Source organism: Anguilla anguilla, chromosome 7, assembly GCF_013347855.1.
Source record: "Anguilla anguilla isolate fAngAng1 chromosome 7, fAngAng1.pri, whole genome shotgun sequence".
In the NCBI taxonomy this organism is placed as follows: domain Eukaryota; kingdom Metazoa; phylum Chordata; class Actinopteri; order Anguilliformes; family Anguillidae; genus Anguilla; species Anguilla anguilla.
The window spans coordinates 6,489,708-6,515,290 of record NC_049207.1 but is presented as its reverse complement, the minus strand read 5'-3'; the positions used below and the strand labels follow the sequence as shown (position 1 = coordinate 6,515,290).

The following is a 25,583-nucleotide window of genomic DNA, read 5'->3' as shown; positions in this document are numbered from 1 at the left end:
CGCTGCAGGAACCTTCTGCTCAGGTCAATAAAAAGTTGAAGTGGTCAGTTAATGAAAACAGGAGCTTGTATGCACTTATACGTCATTCGTCACGTATTTAAACGAACGGTTAGTTTTTCATCCATTGTTACAAAAGCTGTCTTGACGTAATTTATGAGAAAATCTCATAACGGTTCATAGTTACCTTCCTGACAAGGGGTGGACTCCCTGGCGGTTTGTGATTGGAGGTTCAGTCCCTGTGCCCGTAGGTCTTCGCGCGCAGGTTGAACGTACTAGAACTTTGGATAGCAACCTGCGCAAAACATTACAGTAAAGTCTCCTGTGTGAATGCGCCATGCCTCGCTATACTGTCCACGTCAGGGACGAGTGGTTGACAGTGCCCTGCCGAGACCCTTCCTACACCATACAGTGGCTGGGTTTGGAAGCCCTCAAGCGGTACACCAAGAACAAACCAGACAATGGGGGAATCAAATCGGTTAAGGACGTCGACTTCGTTGCGCGGAGATGTCAAGGACAAGGGCTACTGGACGCGGATGACACAATAGAGGACGTTTTGGAGGACAATGATTTTGTCGAACTTGGTAATAAACGTAAACTTCTCTCATTGTAAAACTGAGCCATTCGCTAAATGCCGAAGGCACTGAAAGCTGGTACTTAGTTTTCTAGAATCAATTCATTATTTAAACAAACTTGTTTGGTGCGTGGGACACTATTATTTGAGTTTTGTGAAATATTAACTTTTTTTCTTTCAGTCATTGACGGAGACGCCATGTCACCAGATTTCATCCCGTCCCAACCCGGAATCTCACATCTGTATCCTGTTGTAGTGTATTGAGTGTGCCATTTGATAGCAGTGAAATGTGTCATTTGTACATGTTATTCTAATGCACGATTAACCAGAACCTTACTAGGCCTGCCTTACATAAGTTGAACCCAAAACTTAAATGTATCATGAATTTGACGTGTTCATCCCAACTTGCAGCTGTTAAATTATTTTGGAAATATATACATAGATTTATACAGAGCAACCACACATTCACCTTTTAGACCATAGGTGTGCTTCACCATCAGGTTATTCCTTTACAGTTGCTTTTACAGTACAACGACATACCGAGAACCAGAGAGTGTGGGTATCTCCGTTCATTTGTAGCACTACACAGCCTCATTCACTTGTCGCTACACGTATCATAGCAGACTGGAAAATGTGAGCAATGTCAATATGTTTTATCAATTCTAGTATATATTCTTGGATGGCAACAGTCTCTCATCAACAGACCTGGTCAACCTGGGGAAAGGGCTCTACAAAATTAAGGTGATTATCAACAGTGTCCTTTTATTTGCATTATTGTTTATTGTTCTGTTTAATTCAAAAGAAATTACACAATGTCTGAAGGGGTACTGCCATCAGATCCTGGTTTTTGCTCTGCTTGCTGTCGCCTGCTCTCTTTTTGCTGCTCTGTAAAGCGTCTTTGTGACAGTTCTCTGTACAAAAGCACTATACAAATAAAATATAACTGAATCGAACTGAACTGAATTCGCGGCTACGTCTCTCCTGTTGCTATTTCAGCTGACCCAGGAGGCAGAGAGCAAGGTGATGCAGTCCAGGGAGCTGCTGGACACTATTGTCAAAGAGAACAGAGGTTTGCCGATAAGGAAAGAGGCCTGCTTTACACGCAAAGACCTCAAGCAGTTTTCACTTATCGTTTATTTCATCAGGAAGTCCCTTTAAATTAAACAACAATGAACAGGTTTCCAAAGGCTGATAATGTTTTTTTTTTTTGTCCTTTCCCTTTAGTTGTGTATGGAATCACTACAGGGTTTGGGAAGTTTGCCAGAACTGTCATCCCAGTCAGCAAGCTCAAGTACGTTGCCCTGTGATTAGATGTTTTTCTTTGATCCACCACACATACACACACACACGCACACACACACCCTGGCCCCTTGTTTTTCATTTGTTGTTCACTTTAACCCTTTATGGTATGAGATCCCAAATATGTGATTAGAATCTTGTTACATGAACGTTCTAATGCTGATGTCACTATCACGACTGGAAAGTAATTGAATTCTAGAACACTAACTTAATGAATGGAAACAACAACAAAAAATAAAACATTGCAAAGAAACCAACTCTTCAAAGGGTTAATGTGTCTTTCTCTATAGGGAGCTGCAGGAGAACCTGCTACGATCACACTCAGCAGGTCAGTCAGACTCCCTCTGGGTCTCATATAGATTGATAATTCCTTACCCGAATAACACCTGTCTTTATATTTTGTGTTATTTAACATGTTTTACTTTTACATGTCAAATATAATCAACATAAGAAAAAAGAGTCTGTTATGGAGCAAATGAAGTGTGAATGTGGGAGGTAGGGGTAAGTCGAACTACAGGAAGGCTGCTGGGGAAGGTTCTAGTTCCTTTTAAGCGCATTTGTGCAAACGTCACTTTTTACCGTTGAGAGCAGGTGTGGGCAGTCCGCTGAGCCCCGAGAGAACCAGGATGCTTCTGGCTCTGAGGATCAACGTCCTGGCCAAAGGGTACAGCGGCATCTCCTTGGAAAACCTCCATGCGATGATCGAGGCTTTCAACGGTAACCCTGAGACCGACTCCGTAATTTCCCGACAGCGGTTCGTGATGGCGTAGATCGCCGTCGGACTGACTCCTGTCCTGTCTCAACAGCATCCTGCCTGTCCTTTGTCCCTGAGAAGGGGACAGTTGGTGCCAGCGGAGATCTCGCCCCCCTGTCCCACCTGGCCCTGGGGTTAATGGGAGAGGGGAAGATGTGGTCACCTAAGAGTGGTTGGGCTGATGCCAAATATGTGAGCCCCTCCCCCCCCAATTCTATTCATTGGTCAGTTTCAAAAGTCATGGCAGTTTGACCTGGCTGTGGCTTAGTGCGTTACACAGTATCCCTGTTTACACTTTTGCCATTAAAATAGTTGTCTGTGGCCAAAAGTGCAGTTAGTTAATGGTGACGTATTTATTAGTGAATTGGATATCATGCATTTTTAACCTTTGACCTCACTTCGGCTTTCATATTTCTCAGGTGCTAGAGGCTCATGGACTGAAGCCTATATCACTGAGACCTAAAGAGGTATGGCAGTCCATAACTCTCCCATCTCTATGGCCTACTGGGACATACATACAATATTGCTTTCAAAACCGTATTGTCTTCATACTGAACGTAGTTGTGTTACTGCAAGAGATGAAACCAGGAAGCAGACACTTGGTGACCTCCAGTTGCCTCTCCTGACAAATGTTAAAGATCACTCGTTTATTGTCTTTACAAATTATTCTACAAGGTGAAAAGTTTTGAAGGTTACTTGAACCCTTTATGGACACTTTCTGTCAGCTCAGGAAATTTAAATTCAATTGATTTCAATGAAAAATACCTGTAGACCATAGTGGAAATTTTTCTTTTGCACTTCATGGGGTAAATTTAGATTAATTTCCTCAATTGAACCTGGAAATGGCCTCAACCCTGCTTGAACCTTAATGACTATCTATTACAAATGTTCTACACGTCATCAGTGAATAGAGTCAGAGGGACAACAAACAGTGACCTCACTTGACCAGCGCGTGTATGTTTGTGTTTTTTTGTGCCCCCTCGACCTTCCAGGGCCTGGCTCTGATAAACGGGACCCAGATGATCACGTCTCTGGGTGCGGAGGCCGTGGAAAGAGCCCTGGCCATCGCCAGACAGGCTGACATCATCGCTGCGCTCACCCTGGAGGTGCTGAAGGGGACCACCAAGGCCTTCGACAGCGGTGAGGGAGGACTCTGCTGATCAGGTTGATCAGTCTAAGTGTATTCACCTCTGAGAAAGCTCTGAGGGAGACCGCTATTAATAGATCAAATGAATTGATCTGAGCGTGTATAATGGTAACTAAGGAAACTCATATCAGTTGATCTGAATATATTTAGGACTGCAGTTGTGGGAATCTTTCTCAGGGCGGATCTATTAACCTTTTGAAGAGTAGTTTTTTTGTTAAAAAAAAACTTTTTTTTCAAAGTTCTGGAACTCTTTGCTTTCAATTACCAGTAGTGGTTTTTATATCAGCATTAGAATGTTCAGTTCAAGAACGTTCTAATCACATATTTATGATCTTATACCTTAAAGAGTTACTTTAATTTCTGAACATTCTCTGTGGCATTAATAGAGCCCTTACAAAATCTATTAATGATGGTTTCAGTTTTGTAGGAACCACTAAGTCCTGCAACCGTGGAGAAGGACACCGTTTTCACTACGCTCAATATGTTTGCTTTGTGAGGAAGACGTAGAGCTGAAGGTTCATCTGAGGTTAAACAGGCCTTAGAGCCATACAACATGACCTTCCAAAGAGACATGACTAGCTCAGGAGACCCAGGTCCTTAGTGCTGTAGCACTCGAGGCGATGATGTCATCTACAGGACAAGCGCAAGATTTGCCGCTTACACGGGGAAAAGGCGGAAAATGTGCAGTTTGCCAGTTTTGCCTTGGAACCTGGAGAGCAAGGCTAGAGAGTCCTGTGTTCCTGCCAACATTGTGCTTTAAAACGAACCTTTGGGGTGCAGTGTAACTCCTGTACCGTCGTCTGTCCCCTCCAGAGATCCACATGCTGCGTCCGCACCCGGGGCAGGCGGAGGTGGCGCTCCGTTTTCGCTCGCTGCTCGACTCGGACCACCACCCGTCTGAAATCGCAGGTGAACAGACGAGCATTGCCCGGTGGAAATTTTCAGCCCGGTGTTCCAGCCTGGGTTTTAGGCTGGTCTAGCTGATGTTAAGCTGGTCCAGGCGGTCTGAGGCTGGTTTGGAGATGGTCAAGCGAGCAACAAGATGGTTGAGAAGCAACCACGCTGGCAAGACCTGTTGTCCAGCTGGTGGGCCAGCTAGGTACAGGTAACAGGCTATGACCAATTACCAGATAGTATCCAGCTGGAGCTGGTTCCAGCTGGATTCAATCTTTGGCTGGTAACTTGTATTTCCATCAGGGTTGTGAATGGTAAGCCAGTGTATATAGCTGACCCGGTACAGTGTCCGTCTGAACTGTTGACCACAATATTCTTCTCATGATCCCTCCATTCACAGAGAGCCACAGGTTTTGTGACAGAGTCCAAGATGCCTACACCATGCGCTGTTGTCCTCAGGTAATGGAGCCGTTTCTGTGCATGATACACGAAAGCAAAACCTGTTATCCTCCAGTCTATAATCATCATTTTAATCTTTTCCTTTCAACCCAGGTGCATGGCGTGGTTGTCGACACTATAAATTTTGTGAAGAATATCATCAACACAGAAATCAACAGTGCCACTGACAACCCTGTATCCTTTCTTCCTTCACAAGAAATGTCTGTGCAAGTGCAGGCATGGTGCTCTTAAAATGCTACATTTGAAAACCCTACAGCACCTTTTCTGACATTTCGTGCGAGTCAATCATAATACTGCACTCCCTCCTCAACCATCTGACGTAACGGAAAAGTATCTGAAAGCAGCCGCCATAAATTTGCAATTTAATCAGTGTTTCAGCTTTGTAAATACCCTAATATGTTGTACCTTCTGCTAGTCAAAAAAGTGTAGTCATGCACACCTAAGTTAAGATCTGGTGGGTTTTGAACTCCAGAACAGGATGTTGTGGAGTTCAGTTGCACATGCCCCTCTCTGCAAGATGCAGTTTGTCACATGATTCTGTTCTATTCAGACCTGTTCCAATGAACTATCCGCTTCACAGTAAAAGAATACAAACTTTAACAGATCTGTCAGATGGTCTTCTCGGAGAGAGGAGAAACCATTTCTGGTGGAAATTTCCATGGGGAATATCCAGCTAAGGTAGGTGTAAAAAAACAGGAATGTTAACTGGGTTTGGTAGGAGTGCCTTGGGTGTTTCAGTGAGGAGTCCAGAAAACAGATTTAGAGAACGTCGTTGATGTTCTTCCAATATGTCCTCCCCTCAACAGGCCCTGGACTACCTGGCCATCGGGGTCCACGAGCTGGCCTCCATTAGCGAGAGGAGGATCGAGCGGCTCTGTAACCCCTCTCTGAGCGAGCTGCCCGCCTTCTTGGTCAATGAAGGGGGCCTGAACTCAGGGTTCATGATTGCACACTGTACAGCTGCGTCACTAGGTCAGTCAGAACTGAATCCAGCAAAATGCCTATGAATCACTGCAGGCTTGTGTGTGTGAATGTGTGCGTGTGTACTTATTTGCTTGTTCACTATGCGGGTGGGGTGAGCATATGTGTGTGTGTGTATTTGGGTAGGAGGGAATTTGTGTGTGAGTGCATTTGTTCATGTTTTTTTATTGTATGTTTATTTGTTATTGTATACCCGGAAGTAACATGCCCTCACCCCCCCCCCCCCCCCTCCCCTCAGTGTCGGAGAATAAAGTGCTGTGCCACCCTTCTTCTGTGGACTCCTTGTCCACCAGCGCTGCCACTGAGGACCACGTGTCCATGGGTGGCTGGGCAGCCAGGAAGGCCCTGAGAGTGGTGGAGCATGTGGAACAAGGTGTGTATCTGGCTGCTGATTCTAAGCCTTTTTAAAATTAAGTGGGTTTCATTTGGCCTGGATTTCTCTTGTTACTGCCCCATTCTGATTGCTGGAGCTCTTTTCTCTGTAATGTTTGTGTGAACTGTAGGGCAGAAAAAAAATATTCACCGTGTCACACATGAGTGTATCTCAGGAGTGCAGTCCAACTTTGACCTTAGTGTATGGGTGTGGGTGGCATAGTGGCAACTCAGGAGCCACAATTAAGAATAAAAAACAAGACTAAGAATGTTTTTTTTCTAGAGAACAGGCTGTTTGGTTCATCTAGGCTTGTTATTTACCTACAACCTAGAGCACTGTCATGGGTAAATAACAAGCCTAGGGTTGTCTGCCTTTACATGACCTCACAAGTTGTTCCAGACAGGGGGAACAGACATTTCTCTGTGCGAATGTCATTTCCTGGTATTTAGCACAAAATCTACCTTTTACTATTTTCTGCATATGTTCTTCTTGCTCTGTCTACAAAACTTAACCTGAGCTAAGATTTTAATTTCACTGGAGTAGTTAGGGATCTCTGTATGGACTCTGCTCTGAGAATGACCAACCTAAAAAAAAAAAACAGGCTGAAAACAGATAATGTCTAACCCCGTGAGGCTGATGACCCCGGTGATGGCTCGCTGTATCATTCTCCCGCACACATTCACACACACGCTCCAGCAAAATGGGAAGTAGTTATCGAGAAACAATAAAAACAGTGATAAAACAGTGTTAAAACAGTGAAGTTAGCATTATCAACCAGTGTAAGCACATGAACCGCCCTTGCTCCCAAATGCACCAGCAATGGAGGTTTGCTAATACAATGGGGCATGATGAGCTGATCCTGTGTGAACTGAACAATGCTTTGAAAGACACTAACCGGGTCATTTGATTCAAGGACAATTGATTCAGCTCATTTGGTCAGAATATGACAGGGAATTGGTCAGTGTTATCGATCGACTACACTGTGAACAGGTTTGTCACCTGCCCCCCTCACACCCCCTCCCCCCCCCAGTTCTCTCTATCGAGCTACTAGCTGCCTGCCAGGGTATCGAGTTCCTCCGCCCCCTGCGTACGACCACGCCATTGGAGAAAGTCTACGACCTTGTGCGCACTGTGGTGAAGTAAGTTAAACAAAAAAAAAAGAATATTCTGTTTGCATTGCTGCTGGAATAGCAAATGGACGGGCTAATGTTTGGCTAATGTTCCTCCTCCGCATCTCTCTCAGACCGTGGATTAAGGACCGTTTCATGTCCCCGGACATTGAGGCTGTCCACCGCTTGCTCCTGGACCAGAAGGTGAGAGCGCCCTGGGCAGAGATTCCTTCTGCCGGCCAAGGAGCATAGATACCTACCGCACTAACAGATACCCCAAGAAATAAACCTCACACTGGGCAGTCTTTGGAAAGACAAAGCGATTTATAAAAAAAAGAAATTTAAATCCTGGAGATGCAGAGTTTCCAAACTGAATTAGATTCTAGTCATTTGCAGTGCTCAAGGGAACATAAAAACCTAAATGTGAAGTGTTGTAGTTCATGATCAAAATCAGATACACCTTCCAGTGTTAACTGAAACTGTTCCTACTTACTGGTGTATTTGGATTAAAGCTTACTGCATAATGCACTATCGTGTCCCTGTCACCAGGGATAGTGTTTTAAGGGGTCAGCAAACTGGTCAGAAAGATGGAGAAAAACATGAAATGTGAGACGGTGTGTGCAAGACTGTGTTCTTGGGGCAAATGTGAAGAAGAGGAGTGTCATATAGTGGAAGACTTTTTACCATATGTCTTTGTCCGTCCTATTCAGGTGTGGAAGGTTGCTCACCCCTACATAGAGAGGTACAACGTGGAACACATCCCAGAATCTCGCCCCAACTCCCCAACAGCCTTCTCACTGGAGTCCCCGACATCACCAAGGAAACGCGTTCGCCTTGAGTGATGCAAAGATTTGATTTTTTTTTCTTAATAATTTCGCATTTCAAGTGCTCACTTTAAGCCGGAGCACACAAGCTAAGGGCTAGTGGCATAAAATTGGATGTAATTACTGTGTGCGTGAGCCTTTCCTTACAGAAATGGAATATACTGCAATATATTGCAAATGTTTAAAAAAAAAAATATATTAAAAATATATAATATCTGAAAGTGGATATAATGTGCAATTTGAGGTAGAAACATATTTGCCCATGTATAAGTATTATAATATATTTTATAACATATTTTATTTCAATATATTCAGTATATAATCAGTATATTTCATTTCTAGAGGGTTAGTTGTTTGTTCACTAGAGGTATGATTAAAGAGCACATGAACGCATATTCATATATGTATATATGAAATATCCTGTTTCTACCTCAAAGCTTGCCCCAATACAAATTAATATTGGGTAAAGGTGCTTACCACCAATATAGGTTGAGCTCGCTAGGTAGAAATCGATGACTGGGAGTCAACCAAGGTGGAGATAATGGGTTTAATTTGATTCTGAACAAATCTACAATTTCTTCTATCAATAAATATATGGGTTTATGTCTGGGTTCTTCTAGTTACCATTAAGTTAACAGAAACATTTGTTGTGTGAATATTTATCAGTTATTTTGAATCAAGGCCTATCCTTAGACATTTTCGGTGTGGCTCATACTTAAAAAATATAGGCCCTCCATCTGTTTATGCCACAGTTTGATTAATACTCGATGCGGATTGGCTGATGGCCATGTGTATATCATTCATGAACAATACTTGCGCTTCTAGAACAAGCTCCATATCATAAAGCCAAAAGATCGCAGCTCCATAAACAAGGATCAGTGTTACCATGGTACTCTTCTGAATTACATGCATGTTAAATAACATCTTTCCATTTGTTTAAACATTGTATGAAAGAGCAATTAGATATTAATGACTGCATTTGACTAAACTGTCAAACAGAGCCTGTAATTCAAAGCTATGGATTGAACGTGTAGCTTACCAGTTGTGTAGTGTGCCCAAGTTCAAATACAGCTGTACTGTAGACGTTTTTCGTCATTCATTTAAATTCACTTTGATTAAAACTAGACTCATATTTACACGTTGCCTAATAGTTGTGTGGTATGTCCAAGTTCAAATACAGCTCTACTAGTTAAAGACATTTTTTGTCAGCTGTTGGAAGTGAACCATTTGCTGCATATCCACTTAAAGAAAATTAATGCTCTCCAGCTTGTGCATTATGCCTTATTCCGTCATTCCTGAGAAAAGGAGGCAAGTAGACAGCCTGTTTCGTTTGCACAGTAAAATGAAAATAAAAATCACTAACTGCATTAGTACATCAGATTTCTCTGGCTCACAAAAAATGCACTAACCATTTTCTATATACAGTATATATTTTTTATCCGGCTATTTATATTTTCTCTCAGTTTGGAATGCCCAGTTTTATTCACAGAAAACTCAATAGTTCACAAATTAAATCAGATTCTGCCCAGCAACCTCTCACACATGGTCCCCAATTGGATGAGAAAATCAACCATGTGACCATCTGGGCATGTTACCCAGAATATCACTGGTCATCTTCCTGGTGTCACTGTATACACTCAAAGTTCAGCAATGATGCGGCAATAACCCCAGACACATGACTAATTATACCATTTAGGTCTAATTATTATGAATTATTCATCAATCCAAACTTTTGACCATTAAACCTATTTCCTTTATCACATGGTTCTGTCCTGAACTGTTTCCTGTAGCATGTTTTGACTGGTTCATATTAAGCCAGTGTTTGCATGATCCTGGCCATGGCATGGTATGTTTAGAGACTGCGGAAGAGAGAAATGAGGATCCAGTGACATCAAACAGACATGAAAACAAAAAGTTATGCGTTTATAAAAAATGAGGGGGCCAGTGCTAAGCTTTTATTTTGGAACTTATGTTCTAGTGAAGCTTGGCATGGTTTGAAGGAATAGCACTGGTAAATAGTGAGCAAAATATGAATATGTGAACAATAACACAAGATGAGTGATCTTAATTTTTTAAATATTTTTAATAAATTTCAGTAATGTCTGCAAAGTAGTTTTGTGCAGCTGTTTGTAAAAAATAGCAACTCTGATTTCTGGTCAACGACTGATTAATTCCTATTGTAGTATGACCAATGACAATTTAATGCTCATTGGGAGTGGGACTGAAATGTTTTTGATAGTTATTAAATTTTTTAACTCTTTTTCTTAATGATGAATACAACCTTGAGTTGAAAAAATTCAAAACTAGCCAGTACCATCACCCAATATTTACATTCCCAAAGGTGGCAAAAAACCACAAGCACAATTCACTGCCAAATGAAATTGTCTGAACTAAAGCAAGATGGCTTCTTAAATATTTACACCGAGGTGATTGAGAATTTCATATCAAACAACTTTATCGTAGTTAGTGTTGTGCTTATGCACACAATGCAATAAATTATCTGAGCACCAGTGAGCAACTGTTGAATAAAACACTTTAATATTTTATTCATTACACATTTTCACAAATGTACACAAATCAGGAACCTGGGGTACAGAAGATGCTAAAAGTCCATGGTTTTGTCATTTTCATAAACAACATTACCTTTTATGATGACGTATTTAATGAGCTCTTGATGGCCTCCAAACTGATAGATTAAATGCTCCCACCTATGAAGCACAGGAAGAAAACTGTGAGTCACAGATAACAGATAACCGATACCTAAAATGATATTATTCCTGTTAGAAATGTATCACACAGAAGGCACAGATTAAAGGAGTTAATGGATGCCAAGTACAGAAGAACCATGAAGATGAAGGGAAAGCGAGATGAAGTACAGTGTCCATCTTCTGATGCAGAAGATGGAGAAGCAAATTATGAGTTAGGATGTACTGTACGTATTTCCAAGAAGATTTTCAGATGAGGCAGAGGATGTGTTTGGCAGAGAGAATGTGTGTCCAGCGCAATGAGGGATTCATTAAGAGGGGAACGGGGCGGGGGGGTAACGGATGAGAAGCGGGACAGCACTACCGTGAGGCGTTGATGACGAGCAGGTCTCCTTGCTTTCCCACCTCCAGGGAGCCGTGACTCTGGGACAGGCCCAGGGCGTAGGCCGCATTTATGGTCGCCGCGGCGAGGGCCTCGTTCATGCTCATCCTCATGTTGACACAGGCCAGGTGCATGACCATGGGCTTGGTGGGCAGAAAAGTGATGTTAACGCCAATGGCACAAGAACCTCGGACAATATCTCCTCCTGGCCCACTCAGCTGGGTTCCTTCCCGATTGGCACATTACTCCTACCATCTCCCCAATGAATCTACCACCCCCAAAAATCAGAAAAAGTACGGCATCCTGAACTGAATCTACCCCCAAAATTCTGAAAAGTAAGGCGTTCTCCATCGGGACACCCACCATGGAGCAGCAGTAGGCATTGGGGTTGAAGTCGCTGCCCAACGCCACAATGACTCCGCGGTCCAGCATGTCTCTCGCCCGTGGCTGAGGCAACCTGAGGAGCAGACATGGCTTTCAACATATGCTCTTCTACCAAGAACTGCCATAGTTCTGAATAAGGAAGCCAACATCTTTTTGCGACTTGAATATAGCGGTTTAGTTTTCTATACAATTGTGGTCTCGCAGAAGAAGAAGAATACAGTGAACCAGGCATTTCATAGTTTAAATTCTCTACTGGGATACTGACATATAAATGATACAATTATAAAAATGTAGCTTAAAAACATCTTCTAAAAAGCTTATATTACTAGGATAAAAACAGCCGCATACTTATCCTTCTTACTCTTGGTAGCTTATAGTAGCTGCCAAGCTACTATGGAAGCGGGCCCTTAATTGTACAATGCTCATTTGCCATAAACTAAAACTACAAAAACATGTTTTCCCCACAGTGCGCTCCTCAGTACCTCAGTATGTACGCTGTAGTTGGCAGAAGGACCGCTGATGTTCCCGCTTTAGCCATGGCTGCTATGCCCTCATTGGTCACTTCCTCCAGGTGACTGATGGCCAATGCATTGAGTTCAGCACCTAGCTGTGAAAACACATTTCAACATACAGTAAGCGAATTCTGCTAGACTCTGAAACACTACACTGAGTCGTGACGTGACAAATGTCAGCAAACATTTACAGTATGGTGTTTTTATTCTTGCATATATGATTATTATGTGCCAACTGAATGAATAACTAAGGTCGACACATGGCTTGAAATATAAGTTGTGACACCTTGGTGTTGGAGGACTGAACTGCATGTTACAAAAAAAAAAAACCCAAAAGATTTTCTCAGGGACCTATGCATAACTGGTTTCCAATTATGTATAAAACCCAAAAATGGGACAAAAAATAATGGATACGCAAATTTTCATGGTGCCAAAAAATACAGAGAATTTAGGGTGAACAGAGATACATGGAGTGTGTGTCATGGAGGACAGAAGAAGCTGAATGGAATAAGGGGCATGAACTTGCCTGAGCAGAATTCATTGGATGAAGCTCGTCGCCATGGAAATTGATCTGCAGGCCCATGTCCTTCCCTGCTTGCAGGATGGCCCGGGTGGAGTCGAGGTCGAACACGCCCTTCTCGCAGAACACGTCGATGTTGTCCACCCTCAGCTCCCCCTGCTCCATCTTCTCCTTCAGCTTCGGCAGCTGGACCTTAATGATGTCCTCTGTTGCCTCGGCAACCGTCTTCCCCCTGACAAGAAGATTGCATGATCCTAATCAATCAATTGATCATTATTTCGCCAGATATGTGAGATGACTATTTTTGCACAGACTGCGTTGTTGCTGTTCTTGTTTGTGTTAGTGTTAATCAGTTTAACCTACAGGGTCCGAGTTGAACTATGCGGTTGTTCCCTGCACTTGGAACGGTACTTCTCTCTAGGGTTTTCGACACACTTGTTCCTGGTTACGGTTATACACTTTGTCCTACGTCGCTCTGGATAAGAGCGTCTGCCAAATGCCTGTAATGTAATGTATTGTAATGTAATGGAGCCTTAAGTCCAGGAAAGGCTCTTTAATAAATGAGAATGAGAGTGAAATGAGTTTGAGAGAGTGTAGTGAGTACGTTCATGCATGTTTGTGTGAGGGTGCAAGCACACATGTTTGTGCACACGCGTGTGCGTGTTCGGCGTGCGTATGTCAGGTACTTGGGCACGGCGTGTGCACGTAGGTGCGCGTATGTTAGGTACGCTACTTGGGCACGGCGTGCGCTCCGCAGTAGGTGGCCGAAATGCCGATGTCCAGCGACCGCCGGGCGCTCTCGATGACCGCCAGCATCTTGAGCTCGGCGTCCAGCTCCAGGCCGTAGCCGCTCTTGCACTCCACCAGCGTGGTCCCGCTGCGCAGCATGCGGCCCAGCCGCTGCGTCAGGCCGGCGAGCAGCTGGTCCGGGGAGGCCTGGCGCGTGTGCGTCACGGTGAAGTGGATCCCTCCCCCGGCCTCGTGCACCTCCATGTAGGTGGCGCCCGCCAGCTGAGGGCGAGAGAGACAAGAGAGAACCCAGGTGGCCGATGGGAACAGTATTCCAACAAGGTGGGAATCTTAGAATACTGGACTACAAAGAGAGAGAGGGTATGTGCTAGCTATACCTTCAGTGCAAATTCATGGACTCTGTCCCCCGCCCACACAGGATGAGTATGAGCATCAATCAGTCCTGGAAGCCAACAGAATCAGAGAGCTACAGGGATCAGGCATGCACAATGATGCACATTTTAAACAGAATTAAGTACCAATATATTCTCACAATTTACTGCCCATGATACATTTCTTTGATACATATTTTGAGGAAGAAGTTTTTATTTAAGCCCTGTGGGGTTATATGACTTCTGTATTTAACCCATCCTAGCAACTTAGGAGCAGTGGGCAGCCACAGTGCAGTGACCGGGGACCAGCTCCAGTACAGAAATCAGTGCCTTGGTCAAGGGCAATAGCAGGAGTATACCTAACATGCATGTTGTTCGTACACTTTTGTACACTTGACCGAGATATGGTATCTGCCAGTAATAAACCTGAATTATAGGTATAAACAGATGCACAACAAATGAAACATGAAAAAGCGTTATTAAATGTCCTCAATTTTAAAAAAGGCATCGACAGAAAAATCTATACATTTGTACAACTCAGATGAAAAAGAGTAGCCTGTCCTGTGCAAGCAGAAGCACTCGGACCACTCATACACAGTGTACCCAACATGACAATAAAGCCGAAAGCGAGTTCCGTAGTACTCACCTGGTATAACGCACATTCCCGAAGCATTGATAACTTTCTCAAACGATGCACCTTCAAAACGAGATTCTATCGAGTCAGCCAGCCCCACAGCCTTCAACAGTCCATCGCTGTAATGTGACGTCATACGTTTACCAATACACGTCTAATTACTTTCTACTCTGCAACTGGAAATCTGCTCTTCAAAATGAATCTGACTTCAAAAACAAAAGTTACGTTTACAAAAAAAAGGCACACATTACTGGTCATATGGACACTCCCTTTTAAGTGCTGGTGGAATATGCATTCGAGTGCTCCTATATTATACAAGGATTAAATAATAGCACGCATGTCGTTTAATTCGAGACAAAGCTCTGCGTTAAAGTTAAATACAGCTGAAAGACTAGATTTGTTCGCTGTCAAGACCGAATCAACGAACAATTCAAAAAGAGAAAAATGTATAATGAGGACTTACTTTCCGATAATCAAACTGCAGTTCTCAATAATAGACAGGTTTTTCATTCCTTCCTTGGTAAGGAATCTTTCCCCATTGTTACAAACTAATACCACTTGCTTCGCGTTTTTTATGTAAAGCCTAAAACTGTTTGACATCTTTGAGTGAATATAGGCTATCGTTACTGTCCTTCCAAAAGTTTGTGTTTGCGACGCACAGTGAAAGACTGAAATGGCGAATGAATAGCCTACTTTTTATGTTTTAAAAAGGTGTGGGTGGGGTTTCATGGAAAGACTTCAGGGTGCTTTGGGTTTTTCTCGTCAGACCAAAACGTGGTCCTTCGTTACAAATTCTTTGGCATTTTTGTGCTGTCACAAAATATAAGACAGATAATCAAAAGCGATTTTGTACAATTTATTAGTGACACCTGTCACTTTTGCAGGACTATGAGATGCTACCAGCAGAAGACTAAATTTCGGAAACGTTTCGGATAATAGGCATTGGCAGAAACATGCGCTGTTGCAATCTAATTTAGTCTGTTAAACAAGTGTACCACTGTTCGCTTGTATTAAAGTTTTTTTTGATAATATTTGAAGGGAAGAAAAAGAGCGTCCTTCGAGCCGGATTCGAACCAGCGACCTAAGGATTACTAGGTTGATATCCTCTACAGTCCTCCGCTCTACCAACTGAGCTATCGAAGGGACATGTATAATGCGGTCGTCAATTGATTATTAGTTACTTCACCACAATATGGAAACATTCTAACCATATTCAATATATATTTTGAACAAGACGTTTAATATATTAAGTAAATATGGTAACGTTAATTAAATTCCATTCAATTGTGTGACAGTCGCTTTACAGAGAAGTATTTTCAAAGGGTATTAACATGGCTAACATTAGCTAATCTAGCGAGCCAGTGGCTTGTCTTCACAGCAGTTAAGATTTAGTCTAAACTATTTAATTCTGACTGGTTAGCTAGAAAGCTAGCAGGGCATTTGGTTTGACAGTTAACGTTCAAACATTAACTCCTGCAGACAACAGCTTGCCAGCAAACTATGACGTTTCACAGCACTGGTCTCGGTGGGTAATGAATGACTAGGTAGTTTATCAAACTAAAGGTATACACTCATTCACCTCACATTTAGAACTTTTAGAATAATCTTTAGAACCTAAAGACACTACACAAATACCCGGCTCAAAATGGTATAACCTCCAGTTCAAGTTGTTTTGAATCTTGCTGGTTTGCTACAGGCGTTTTGGCTAACGTTATACTTCTTCTCGTTGGTCTGTCCGATTCTAGTTGGGTAGCCGCTGGCTGTTTCCACCATATAAATTCATCTGCAGTGTTTCGTTTCTGTAGCCCGTCCTTCCAGTAATTCTGGTCCAACTGAAGAGTACTGCAGACAGACTGTTGCAATGAACAGTACTTCACTAGACACTAAATGTACATTTAAAAACTTGGCAGGCACCCACATTCACAGCAAATTTCAATTCATTGAATTTAAGCACATTTAAAAAAAAACTTGTATTCTGACCTGTGAAAAGTACCTGCATGAATCATGAAATGGGCGTGGTTACCTGCACCGAATACAAATTCGCTGTAAGCACACATCGCCATGTTGCAGAAGTTTTCTGCACAATATCCTACCCACGTCCGCGACAGTAATCCACTGCCTTTAATAATAAAATATCAGCAGCAAGTATCAGCGTGGAAACGAGTAAACAAAAGCCACATCACATACATGATTTTATCACAGGTCATAATTTTCTGCAATCACATAAAAGATTCTGTGAATGTGTCATAATTGAAAATAAAAATGAGTTCAATATCTTACTCAATTTTTTTTAGATTAATTTCCTATTTTCCTTGCATATCTCTACCTTTGTCTGGCACAAAGGGCATTTTATAATTTTTTTTCCCTGCATTCAGTGCAAACTTCTAGTTCAATTACAATTTTAAAAAAAATGCAGCTTTATTCATTAGAAATTGAAAATAAGCAAAATGATTTGTGAACATGGGCAGTGATAATAAATTTCATGTGTTAAAGGCAGAAATTTCTGACATCTATGAGATCGGGGTATAGTCTTGTCTTGCTTTCGGGGCTAGAAACAAATGCTTGAGGTTTTACAAAAAAACATTTTATTTTCAAAATACAAACAAAACGGAAAGCACTTTTGTCATGTCACAGTAAGTATGAGCTGCAGCCTGTGTGGTTTTCTGTTGAGATTTAATGTTAATGCCGACACGGTCCATGTGTTAAAAGGAGGGAACACCCCTTTTCATCCCAAAGGAGCCATACCTCCACACCAATCTTGGCTAGGCTTGGCCAATGACACAAAGAACTTAAAACGTTGTAAAAACACTGCCCACACCATAACATCCAGCAGAGATGCAAATTCACTGGATCACAGAATAATTTTTGAGCATGAACATTGAGCACTGACCAAAAAAAAAAAAAAACTTCAAACATATTCCATGGTATACAGTGTTCTTCTTTTAGTTAAGAAGCCCAGAAAATGTCCAAAATCTTCTTCTGCAGCAGAATTAACAGCACAACTCACTAAGTGCAGTGACCCAGCGAAGTAGGGTCCCTACAGACATGGTCCAGTCAGCAACTGATTAAGTCCTTTGATGACTGAGCGTAGTATACTATATCTGAGGCTTGCATACATAACAGTACACAAATTTGGAGCAATTAATTTTGAACTTGACTGGGTAATGTGCTGGACTAGTATAGGTAACATCATTCCTATACACTGTAATTAAACTGTATTAACTTTACATGTCTTGTGTCTCTATAATTCATAATTCACACAAATGGCAACCATGGCACATTCTACCCTTGAAGTAAGATTGACTAAATCAATTTGCCACATAGATTGGTGAAAAGTGCAATATGTACAATTTTATTACCATTGTGCTATTACAGGCACAACAGAGCAGTATTGGTCTGTTATTTTCCAAAAAAAAAAAAAAAAGTAAAAACATAAAGTAGAAAAACTTAGGCTACACAAAATAGCCAACACTATCACAAAAACACAAGGAGAACAGCCTTACATTGCACTGCCAATTAAAGTTTCCAGGAATACTCGGTACAAGTGGCTCAAATGTACCAAACAAATCTTTTCATATTCACAAGCCTGCAGCCTGGGACCATCACACAATGTTTTCTGACAAACTGTCAAAATGCATTATGGGAAGATTGAATCTTGAGAGTATGAATGGATTTAATTGTGAGTATCTGAGCACCGTGTTGCACCAAAGAAGTCGTTATTGAACAGACCAGTGTAAGGTTGCCCCACTTGTTTTATGCGACCTACAATAGAAAACACAAACTGCGCATCCAGACGGGTTACGAGGCCTCTCCATTATTCTCTCATTTCACCATCTTCCTCCTCTTCTTCAACACCTCTTATATACAAGACATTATTGCATCTGTGGAAAAGAAAAGAGTCAAGTCAATATGAAGAATATGAAGTGAACAGAACTTAGAATTCACTGAGGTGATACTTTTGAAGATTGTTGCGTGGTATTGAGGTTCTGTGTTGTGATCACCATTACCCCCAAATTCAAAAATCTTACACAAACAACTGAATTATAAAAGAAAGAGAAGCATCTAATAGGTTCCACTCCACACTAAAGACCACAGCAATAAACCTTTGTGTCGATTAAGAGTTACTCCTACAACAAAAATCTTTTTACATTGGAAAAAAAAAAAATGTGGATAGTCACTCATTGGCTTTGTGAGCATATTAGAATAGCTTACCTGACAAGCACTTCTCCCAAATGCCCAGCCAAGGCTCCATCCACATACTCTTCAGTGTTAGCCAACTTTATAAAGACACAAACAGCAACTTTTAAAAGCAGGTTATGAAACCCTTAATTACACACAGTCCTTGTATGCCAACCACAAACAGAAATGGAAAGCAGTCAAGAAACACACTCCCGATCCATAGCAGATTGATCCCTTCCAGGCATGACCGTACACAGGTGTGTACCACAATAAGGCAGCTTCTACTCACTACCCTGGCTTGCTTCTTGTAAGATCTGGAATGGCTCAAACTACTTTGTACATAGGAATGCTATTTCCATCACAGCACAGCCAGGTTAAAACAATCTGTCCAATCTGTATTAATACGCACCTGCATGTTCATGTAGCCATCCACAGACACCAGATATCCTTTGTACTCCATGCCCCACTTCAGCTTCACCATCACCGGTTTGCCCGTCAGGCCGTTAAGGAAGGGCTTTGGGTTCAAGGGTAAACTCTGGAAACATAGGAAGCCTTGAATCAGCACTTGATGATCTCAAGTGACTTTTATATCCAGTTAGTGATTTAAACTAATGTGTCGCGCCATCAGTCAGAACACACAAAATGCCCTCCTATAATTGAACCAAAACAAATTCTGCATGAGTCACATCAGTTTAAGGTGCTTTATTCCCCAGTTTTCTGACCCATTTCAGTGCTTTTTAGTGTACTGAGGGGGCCAACGTGAACAGATAGAGCAACAGACCCAGACACAATAAAACAAAAATAACCATTACTGAATTCACTTTCATGAATTGGTTCGTTTCATAAAATAGTCGTCAATTTTAAACAAAAATCAACGAAGCTTTCCTGAAGGCGATCGGTCCAAATCAATTACATACCGCACTCAAAGATGATTTGGACAGAAAATTGAATGGTTTAGAATAGGTTTTCTAAATGTGAATATATGACGGAAAAGCGACATGCACTGTATTGATTGGATACCAACTAGCTAATTGCAACTTATCTTTGTTCCTCACAAGATCACAAGCGAACTCTGACTATTGGTGGTTTAACAACAATATTCACGGGAATGAGGCAACCCCAAGGCTCTGAAGAATTTCTTAAACAGCTTTGTTATCGCAGAATGCAAATGCATTTGCGAATATTAGCAGGTAGGCCACCGTCCTAGGCTAATCAAGTACCGGCTGCAGTAGAAAGCACTGCGTTAGATCAGTTAAACGTTAGAAAAAGTTAGCCAACTAAATGTTACAATTACTCCGTGTTATATTCCATACGAGAAAATTGAGTGCACCATCATGAGTAATAAAACATTTCGACTAAAGTCTAGAAACAAGGATTCGGGCCTACTGTTCGTGTTAGCTAAGGAATGAATGGATGGAGATAAAGTACAATAGAGATTACAGATGTTTTCGATTGAAGTTAACGAAATTCAACAACTGCATTTACTAAAGAAACTTACCATCGCTGTGGATGATGTTTAAGGTATTTAATGTACTTCCTCGCTTCTAAAAATCAAACAAATTCTTGCGTATTTTACTACAAGCACGTTGCGGCGACGATTACAGGAAGTGGTTCCTTTCGACCTCTGAACTTCAATTCTAAACAGGAACTGTACTCGGATTGGCCAGAAAGGGTACCGTCAATTCCAATTGGACTGAAGAGTGGTTGCGTTTTGCTTTAACAGCGCGCGAAGGTTTGGGAAGCAAAGTAAGCAGCACGGAAGGCGCATATTGAAGTTTTGGTTTGAATCACTGTTGTTGGTAATAATTTCGTAATTTCTCACAAATTTACTTTATCCCCCAAATGGTTTGACTGAGATTGCTCGCAAAATGTTTTAGTGAAATAAGACCCAACTAAACCATCTATGAAAGAAGTTACCCTGTCGGAAAAGGCGGCCATCTTGGTTTAACCAGGAATAATAGGATTTTATCTTGACTTTGACATATATGATTTAATAAATATATATTAACATAGCTTTATATTAACTAATATATTGCTTATATCATTTTTTCACGATTTACTGATTTATGTCCTAATTTATTTCCATTTTAGTTTATTTTTTGTTTTGACAGGGAAATAGAAATATGACAGTTTCCTTTTCAGTCAGACTAGTTTAAAATCTTGTTCAAAATGTTATATTTATTTATTTATAACAGCCTCTTTTCCCATCCAAACTAATCTAGTTCTAGATTAGGGTAGTAGAATTTTTCTGAATATACAATGTCTTCACCCTGCTGAATATTGCAGACATGTGCCTAGTCTGCAGGTTTGAGAAACAAGATAGGCCTACAGCATGACTCATTTCCTCTCCAGGAATAATTAGGAATTGTTGGTAATCATGTGATTTTACAGAATATAATAAAACATTAACTGATGCACAGCCAGGAATGGTCCTATTCTACCATTTTGTATGTCGTTCTGTGTTCCTTGTAACAGTTTTTTTGCCCTTACCATTGTCCATCTCAGAGGGGTGTGTGTGCGTGTGCATGTGCGCGAGCTTGTGTGTTATTCACTTGCAATCTTCATCTTGTGGTCTAAAGATTAGTTGCAATATTTGCCAAATAAATTAAAATAAGATGGAAGGCACAGCAGGCTATTGTTTTACTTTGTCATTCACTTACTCTGATGCTATTTTGCCCATATTTCACTTTCTCCACAATCAACTGTATTGTGTTATGAACACCACATAATTAATCCTTAATTGTATAATAAATCGCATATCTGAGTTGAGTGCTTATAGGGACATCTCAAGGATAACTGCAAAAATTCAGGCTGACAGATGGTCACATGCTTGAGATTTTCTGTGGACCAAACCTACTGGGGTTTCTGGCATTATAACAAACATAATAAGATGGTCTATCATACATGAAAATGAGCATTTGCAAAGACAAATATGTATATTTTTATTTTCCTTTTAATGTAAACAGGCATAAAACGCGCACTTCAAAGTTTCAAATGCATCCATGTGACAAATAGAAATGAAGATTCCCGTTATGTCCACAGGGTGGCAGTGTTTGCTGGCTGTCCTCACTGTGGGACGGTTGCAGCCCGCAGATTCTTCACTTTCACTAATCATATGGTATGGAAGTCCATTTCTTGTAAGTCTGTGCATGTACTTTGTACATTGTCCTTCTTCGGTTACGGTGTGTCAGTTGCTTTGCATTCTCCGTGTTCATCCTTTCTGAGACATTCTGTCCTTTTGCTGAGTTTACAAGAGAGAGCCTGCTGTGTTTAACACATCACCCACTGGGTTGCTGGGGCACCAGTATCCCACACCTTATGTAAATGTTAAAAAACTTGAAACAATTTGACACATTCTTTGTATTTTCTTTTTTTTTGAGCCAGGGAAACACATTGTTCATGGCACATAAAATAACTGCTAAATCAAATCTGTCTCTTTTATGTGTCAATTCATTCTTGTTTACACAACCTAGATTATTGTCAGAGAAAAATGACTCGGGGGGGTTGGGGGGGATTCCGGTAACACAGACGTGTTGAGCTGTTTGCGAAATTATCAATTTTCCTTGGACAGCGTGACGCGTGGCTTGCATTCTGGAATCTACTAACACGGCCCGGGCCCTTTTCTCTGCGTCTCAGCCTCTCAGGTAGCACACCTGCCTCGGGGGAGAGAGAGCAGTGTCTTACAAATCACACGGCCTCGCAGATAAGCGCAGCCCGTGACCCCGAGAGTCGGGATTTCTGCTCAATTACTCCAGACTCGAGGACCCCGACCGCCGCCGCACATTTCTGCCGCGACCTCTGTTCCTCACCGCCATCCCGATCACGGCTCCCGACTCTGAAACGTTTAGCGGGATTGAAAGGCGAGCGCTTCTGATGAGCTGATGTGCTGTTAGCTTCCAATGCCCGGCGGTATCAGTGAACAGCAGCAATGTGCAGCTTAACGTACAGGCCAGAGAATTGGGCAGGCAACCAGAACAGAGGCTCAAATCCTGGGGCTGGGACGCGGCCGTTGTGCCGTTTATCTAGTGAACTGACTCAGTTAAAGTCTTTATTAAACACCTGTTAAAAGTCCAGGGTTGATCGGAACAAATTCGGCTGGCTTTCGAGTATGTCTAAATCAGTGCTAACATCTTGAAAGGCATTTTGTGTATGTGTTTGTGTATGTATGAGGTACAGGTAGTGAACGAACAAAATGGAAATGCCGTCTCAATTTAAAGTCGCTTAAACTTTATGTCTGGTGAAAAGCACAATCTCCATTTCATACAGGTAATGAATGGAACATGGAAAAAAAAAAGTTGTTTCCTCAGTTTATCCATATTTGTGAGGGACGGATGATGTCAATCATTATTTAATGATCTTCGCCCCATGTTAAAAGTGTTTCTTTCCTGCAGAAAATGTGACCTTTCAAGACGATAATGGCCCCGTTCACAGACGAGTAGTCTCCCAGTGGTTTGAAGAAGAACATGGCATTGACATTCTCCGTACGTCATGGCCTTTTCAGTCACGAGATCCAAACACAATCGAGTATTTATTTGACATTCCGGAATGACACCCCATACGGTGCTTTCCGCTTCCATCAACCGAGCGTGAGCTGATTGGCTGTCTTGCGTAAGAGCTGTGTGGTACTCCTGCTGCCGAATTCTAGAAGCTAGTGGACTGTCCACACGGGCCAAGCCATGCTGACCACGGGTGGTGGCCTAAAGTCCTATTAAAATCCAGCTGTGAGACTATAACTTAGCAATACCTACATTCGCACTGGTTAAGAGTCCTATAAGGAAATAGGGTGGGAAATAGTTTTTGATGAAAATTTTTTAGGTGCTCTGAATTGCTGATGTGCTGGCACACCGCCCACACCTAGACCCCTGTATCAGGGTGGCAGCGTCGTATAATGGGAGGGTATAAGGTACTGGACCTGTAACCTGAAGGTCGCTGGTTCGATTCCCAGGTAGGACACTGCCATTGTGCCCTTGAGCAAGGTAGCTTTGTAAGGTAAGTCGCCCTGGATAAGAGTGTCTGCTAAATGCCTGTAATGTAATGTATTATGCATGGGATGAGCTGACGCCCGGTGAAATGCAGTAAAGACTTCAGAGGGTGTGTTTATGGGGAGCAGTTTCCTGCATGTCTCGCCACTGAGCTCATCAAAAACCACATGGAACTGAGCACGAACCGTCCGGCCAAAGTGGAGCTGGTGCAACAATTAAAACGGCTCAGGTGTTTGATCACCTGGTCGTGTGGTCTTGGCACGATTTACAATCGGCGAGGAATCCAGAGACCTCTTCGGAGTTTTACAGACCTTTCTGCTGAAGTCTCCGCCCTGTGTGTCTCTCATTGGGCTCAGGAATTGATTTCTGTGAGGTTCAGCATCTGTGCCCCCGTGTCTGTCTTACTGATCTGATCTTAGACGGGTTCCCATTTGGCATGACAGCTTGTCAGCTTTTTTTGAGCGCAGGTTTGCTTGAGCTCGATTAGTTTATCAGTTAAATTTCTGAATAAGACTTGTCAAATAGCAGAAGTATATCTCAACATGACCCAAGAATCACTGTGAAACCAATGTTCTCTCGTGTATAAATATGTTGTTTACTGAAATATAATGTAAAGTTTTGAATGTTTAATTCTTGACCTGTGAAATATTTAAATGATCAAGGAATAGCTCACCAAATACTCAAAATGTTATAAATAAGTTTTAATTATTACAATGAAAATGCAAACTAAAATCAATTCAACACACATTTTTAAAAATCAAATTTCAGGCTGAAGGTTATTTAAGGGAAGAAGAAATATTAGAAAAGGGTTATGCTATGTTTTCAGGTGAATAACCATTTACTCACTGCTATGACTGTAGGTTATGACCTCATTTGATCGTCATTAAAATATTACAATGATATTTAGAATTACAATTGACAGACTTATCATATTTGAACACACGATGATGCAATCGCCCTTTTTTCAAAACTGTTTGCAAACCTGCCCAAGAAAATATGCCAGGCTGCAGGTGGTTAATTCCACCTTTCATAAAAGGGTCTTATCTTGACAATGCTGGCAGGTTCACAATCACAATAGAATATCTGATATTCCACCGCAAAAAAACAGAAGAAGCAAACACAGATTGGTTTATCAGACAATGCACACAGTGTGCTTTTATTAAAGAGGGATAAGTTTAACATCGCCCTGTCAAAATTCGGCGCACACGTCTGCTCCTCGGATAACACGCATTGCGCAGTGAAGTGCAAATACCTGGAGCCTGAAGTGGTTCCACCTGTTCAGCGTGACAGCACATCCAGGAGAGAGAGAGAGGGGACAGGGAAGAGGATCTCGCTGCTCGCTCAGAGCGGGTCCAGTTCTCTTTCTTTTTTTTTTAGGTCTTTTTAAATCACTTTTTATCATAAATTTATGTTTGTAGCGGGTGCAGTGAGTGAACTGTCTGACTACTGATTTTCTATAGGCATCTTATCTGAAAGCGTTTGGACAAAAAAGCAGAACGATGGGGTACTGTGATCTTGCTGTCTTCCCACATCGTCATTTCCCAGTGAACATTTTTATGGTGGAAAAGTCAGTGAGAAGTTGGTGAAACCCCGTCCAGGAATTCCTGTGATAACCAGGCTATATAACAGTTGAAAAGTGAAAAGTTCTATAGCCGACTAGGGTGTAGCCAGACTATATGTGGGTAAAACCTGAGCTATTTTTGGGTTTTAACATATTTCGTTTATGACAAAACGTCTCTCGACCTAGATTTCC

At 41.8% G+C, this 25,583-nt stretch overlaps 3 protein-coding genes and 1 non-coding gene across 4 annotated transcripts; 1 reads left to right on the top strand and 3 right to left on the bottom strand.

Moving 5' to 3' along the window:
• Positions 1-192: 192 nt before the first annotated feature.
• On the top strand, positions 193-9,547 carry hal (histidine ammonia-lyase). Its single transcript, XM_035426019.1, has 20 exons — positions 193-581; positions 753-813; positions 1,099-1,126; positions 1,238-1,312; positions 1,568-1,640; positions 1,796-1,862; positions 2,161-2,198; positions 2,462-2,587; positions 2,677-2,816; positions 3,044-3,091; positions 3,617-3,764; positions 4,585-4,680; positions 5,066-5,124; positions 5,218-5,298; positions 5,737-5,802; positions 5,931-6,096; positions 6,344-6,478; positions 7,509-7,617; positions 7,722-7,791; positions 8,298-9,547. Exons 1-20 carry the CDS (start codon positions 335-337, stop codon positions 8,427-8,429), a joined length of 1,965 nt encoding a protein of 654 aa, XP_035281910.1. The 5' UTR covers positions 193-334; the 3' UTR covers positions 8,430-9,547.
• A 1,380-nt stretch (positions 9,548-10,927) lies between these two features.
• On the bottom strand, positions 10,928-15,358 carry amdhd1 (amidohydrolase domain containing 1). Its single transcript, XM_035426054.1, has 9 exons — positions 15,133-15,358; positions 14,682-14,788; positions 14,042-14,106; positions 13,648-13,925; positions 12,921-13,146; positions 12,365-12,489; positions 11,862-11,955; positions 11,481-11,641; positions 10,928-11,119 (listed from the first exon to the last, which is right to left on the bottom strand). Exons 1-9 carry the CDS (start codon positions 15,267-15,269, stop codon positions 11,014-11,016), a joined length of 1,299 nt encoding a protein of 432 aa, XP_035281945.1. The 5' UTR covers positions 15,270-15,358; the 3' UTR covers positions 10,928-11,013.
• Positions 15,359-15,722: 364 nt separating this feature from the next.
• On the bottom strand, positions 15,723-15,812 carry trnay-gua. The gene is given in 2 exon segments: positions 15,723-15,758; positions 15,776-15,812. It is a non-coding gene; the product is annotated as a tRNA-Tyr (tRNA).
• A 1,419-nt stretch (positions 15,813-17,231) lies between these two features.
• Positions 17,232-20,503, bottom strand: snrpf (small nuclear ribonucleoprotein polypeptide F). Its single transcript, XM_035426061.1, has 4 exons — positions 20,347-20,503; positions 19,258-19,383; positions 18,882-18,946; positions 17,232-18,550 (listed from the first exon to the last, which is right to left on the bottom strand). The coding sequence occupies exons 1-4, from the start codon at positions 20,347-20,349 to the stop codon at positions 18,484-18,486; spliced, it is 261 nt and encodes an 86-aa protein (XP_035281952.1). The 5' UTR covers positions 20,350-20,503; the 3' UTR covers positions 17,232-18,483.
• Between the last annotated feature and the right edge of the window lie 5,080 nt (positions 20,504-25,583).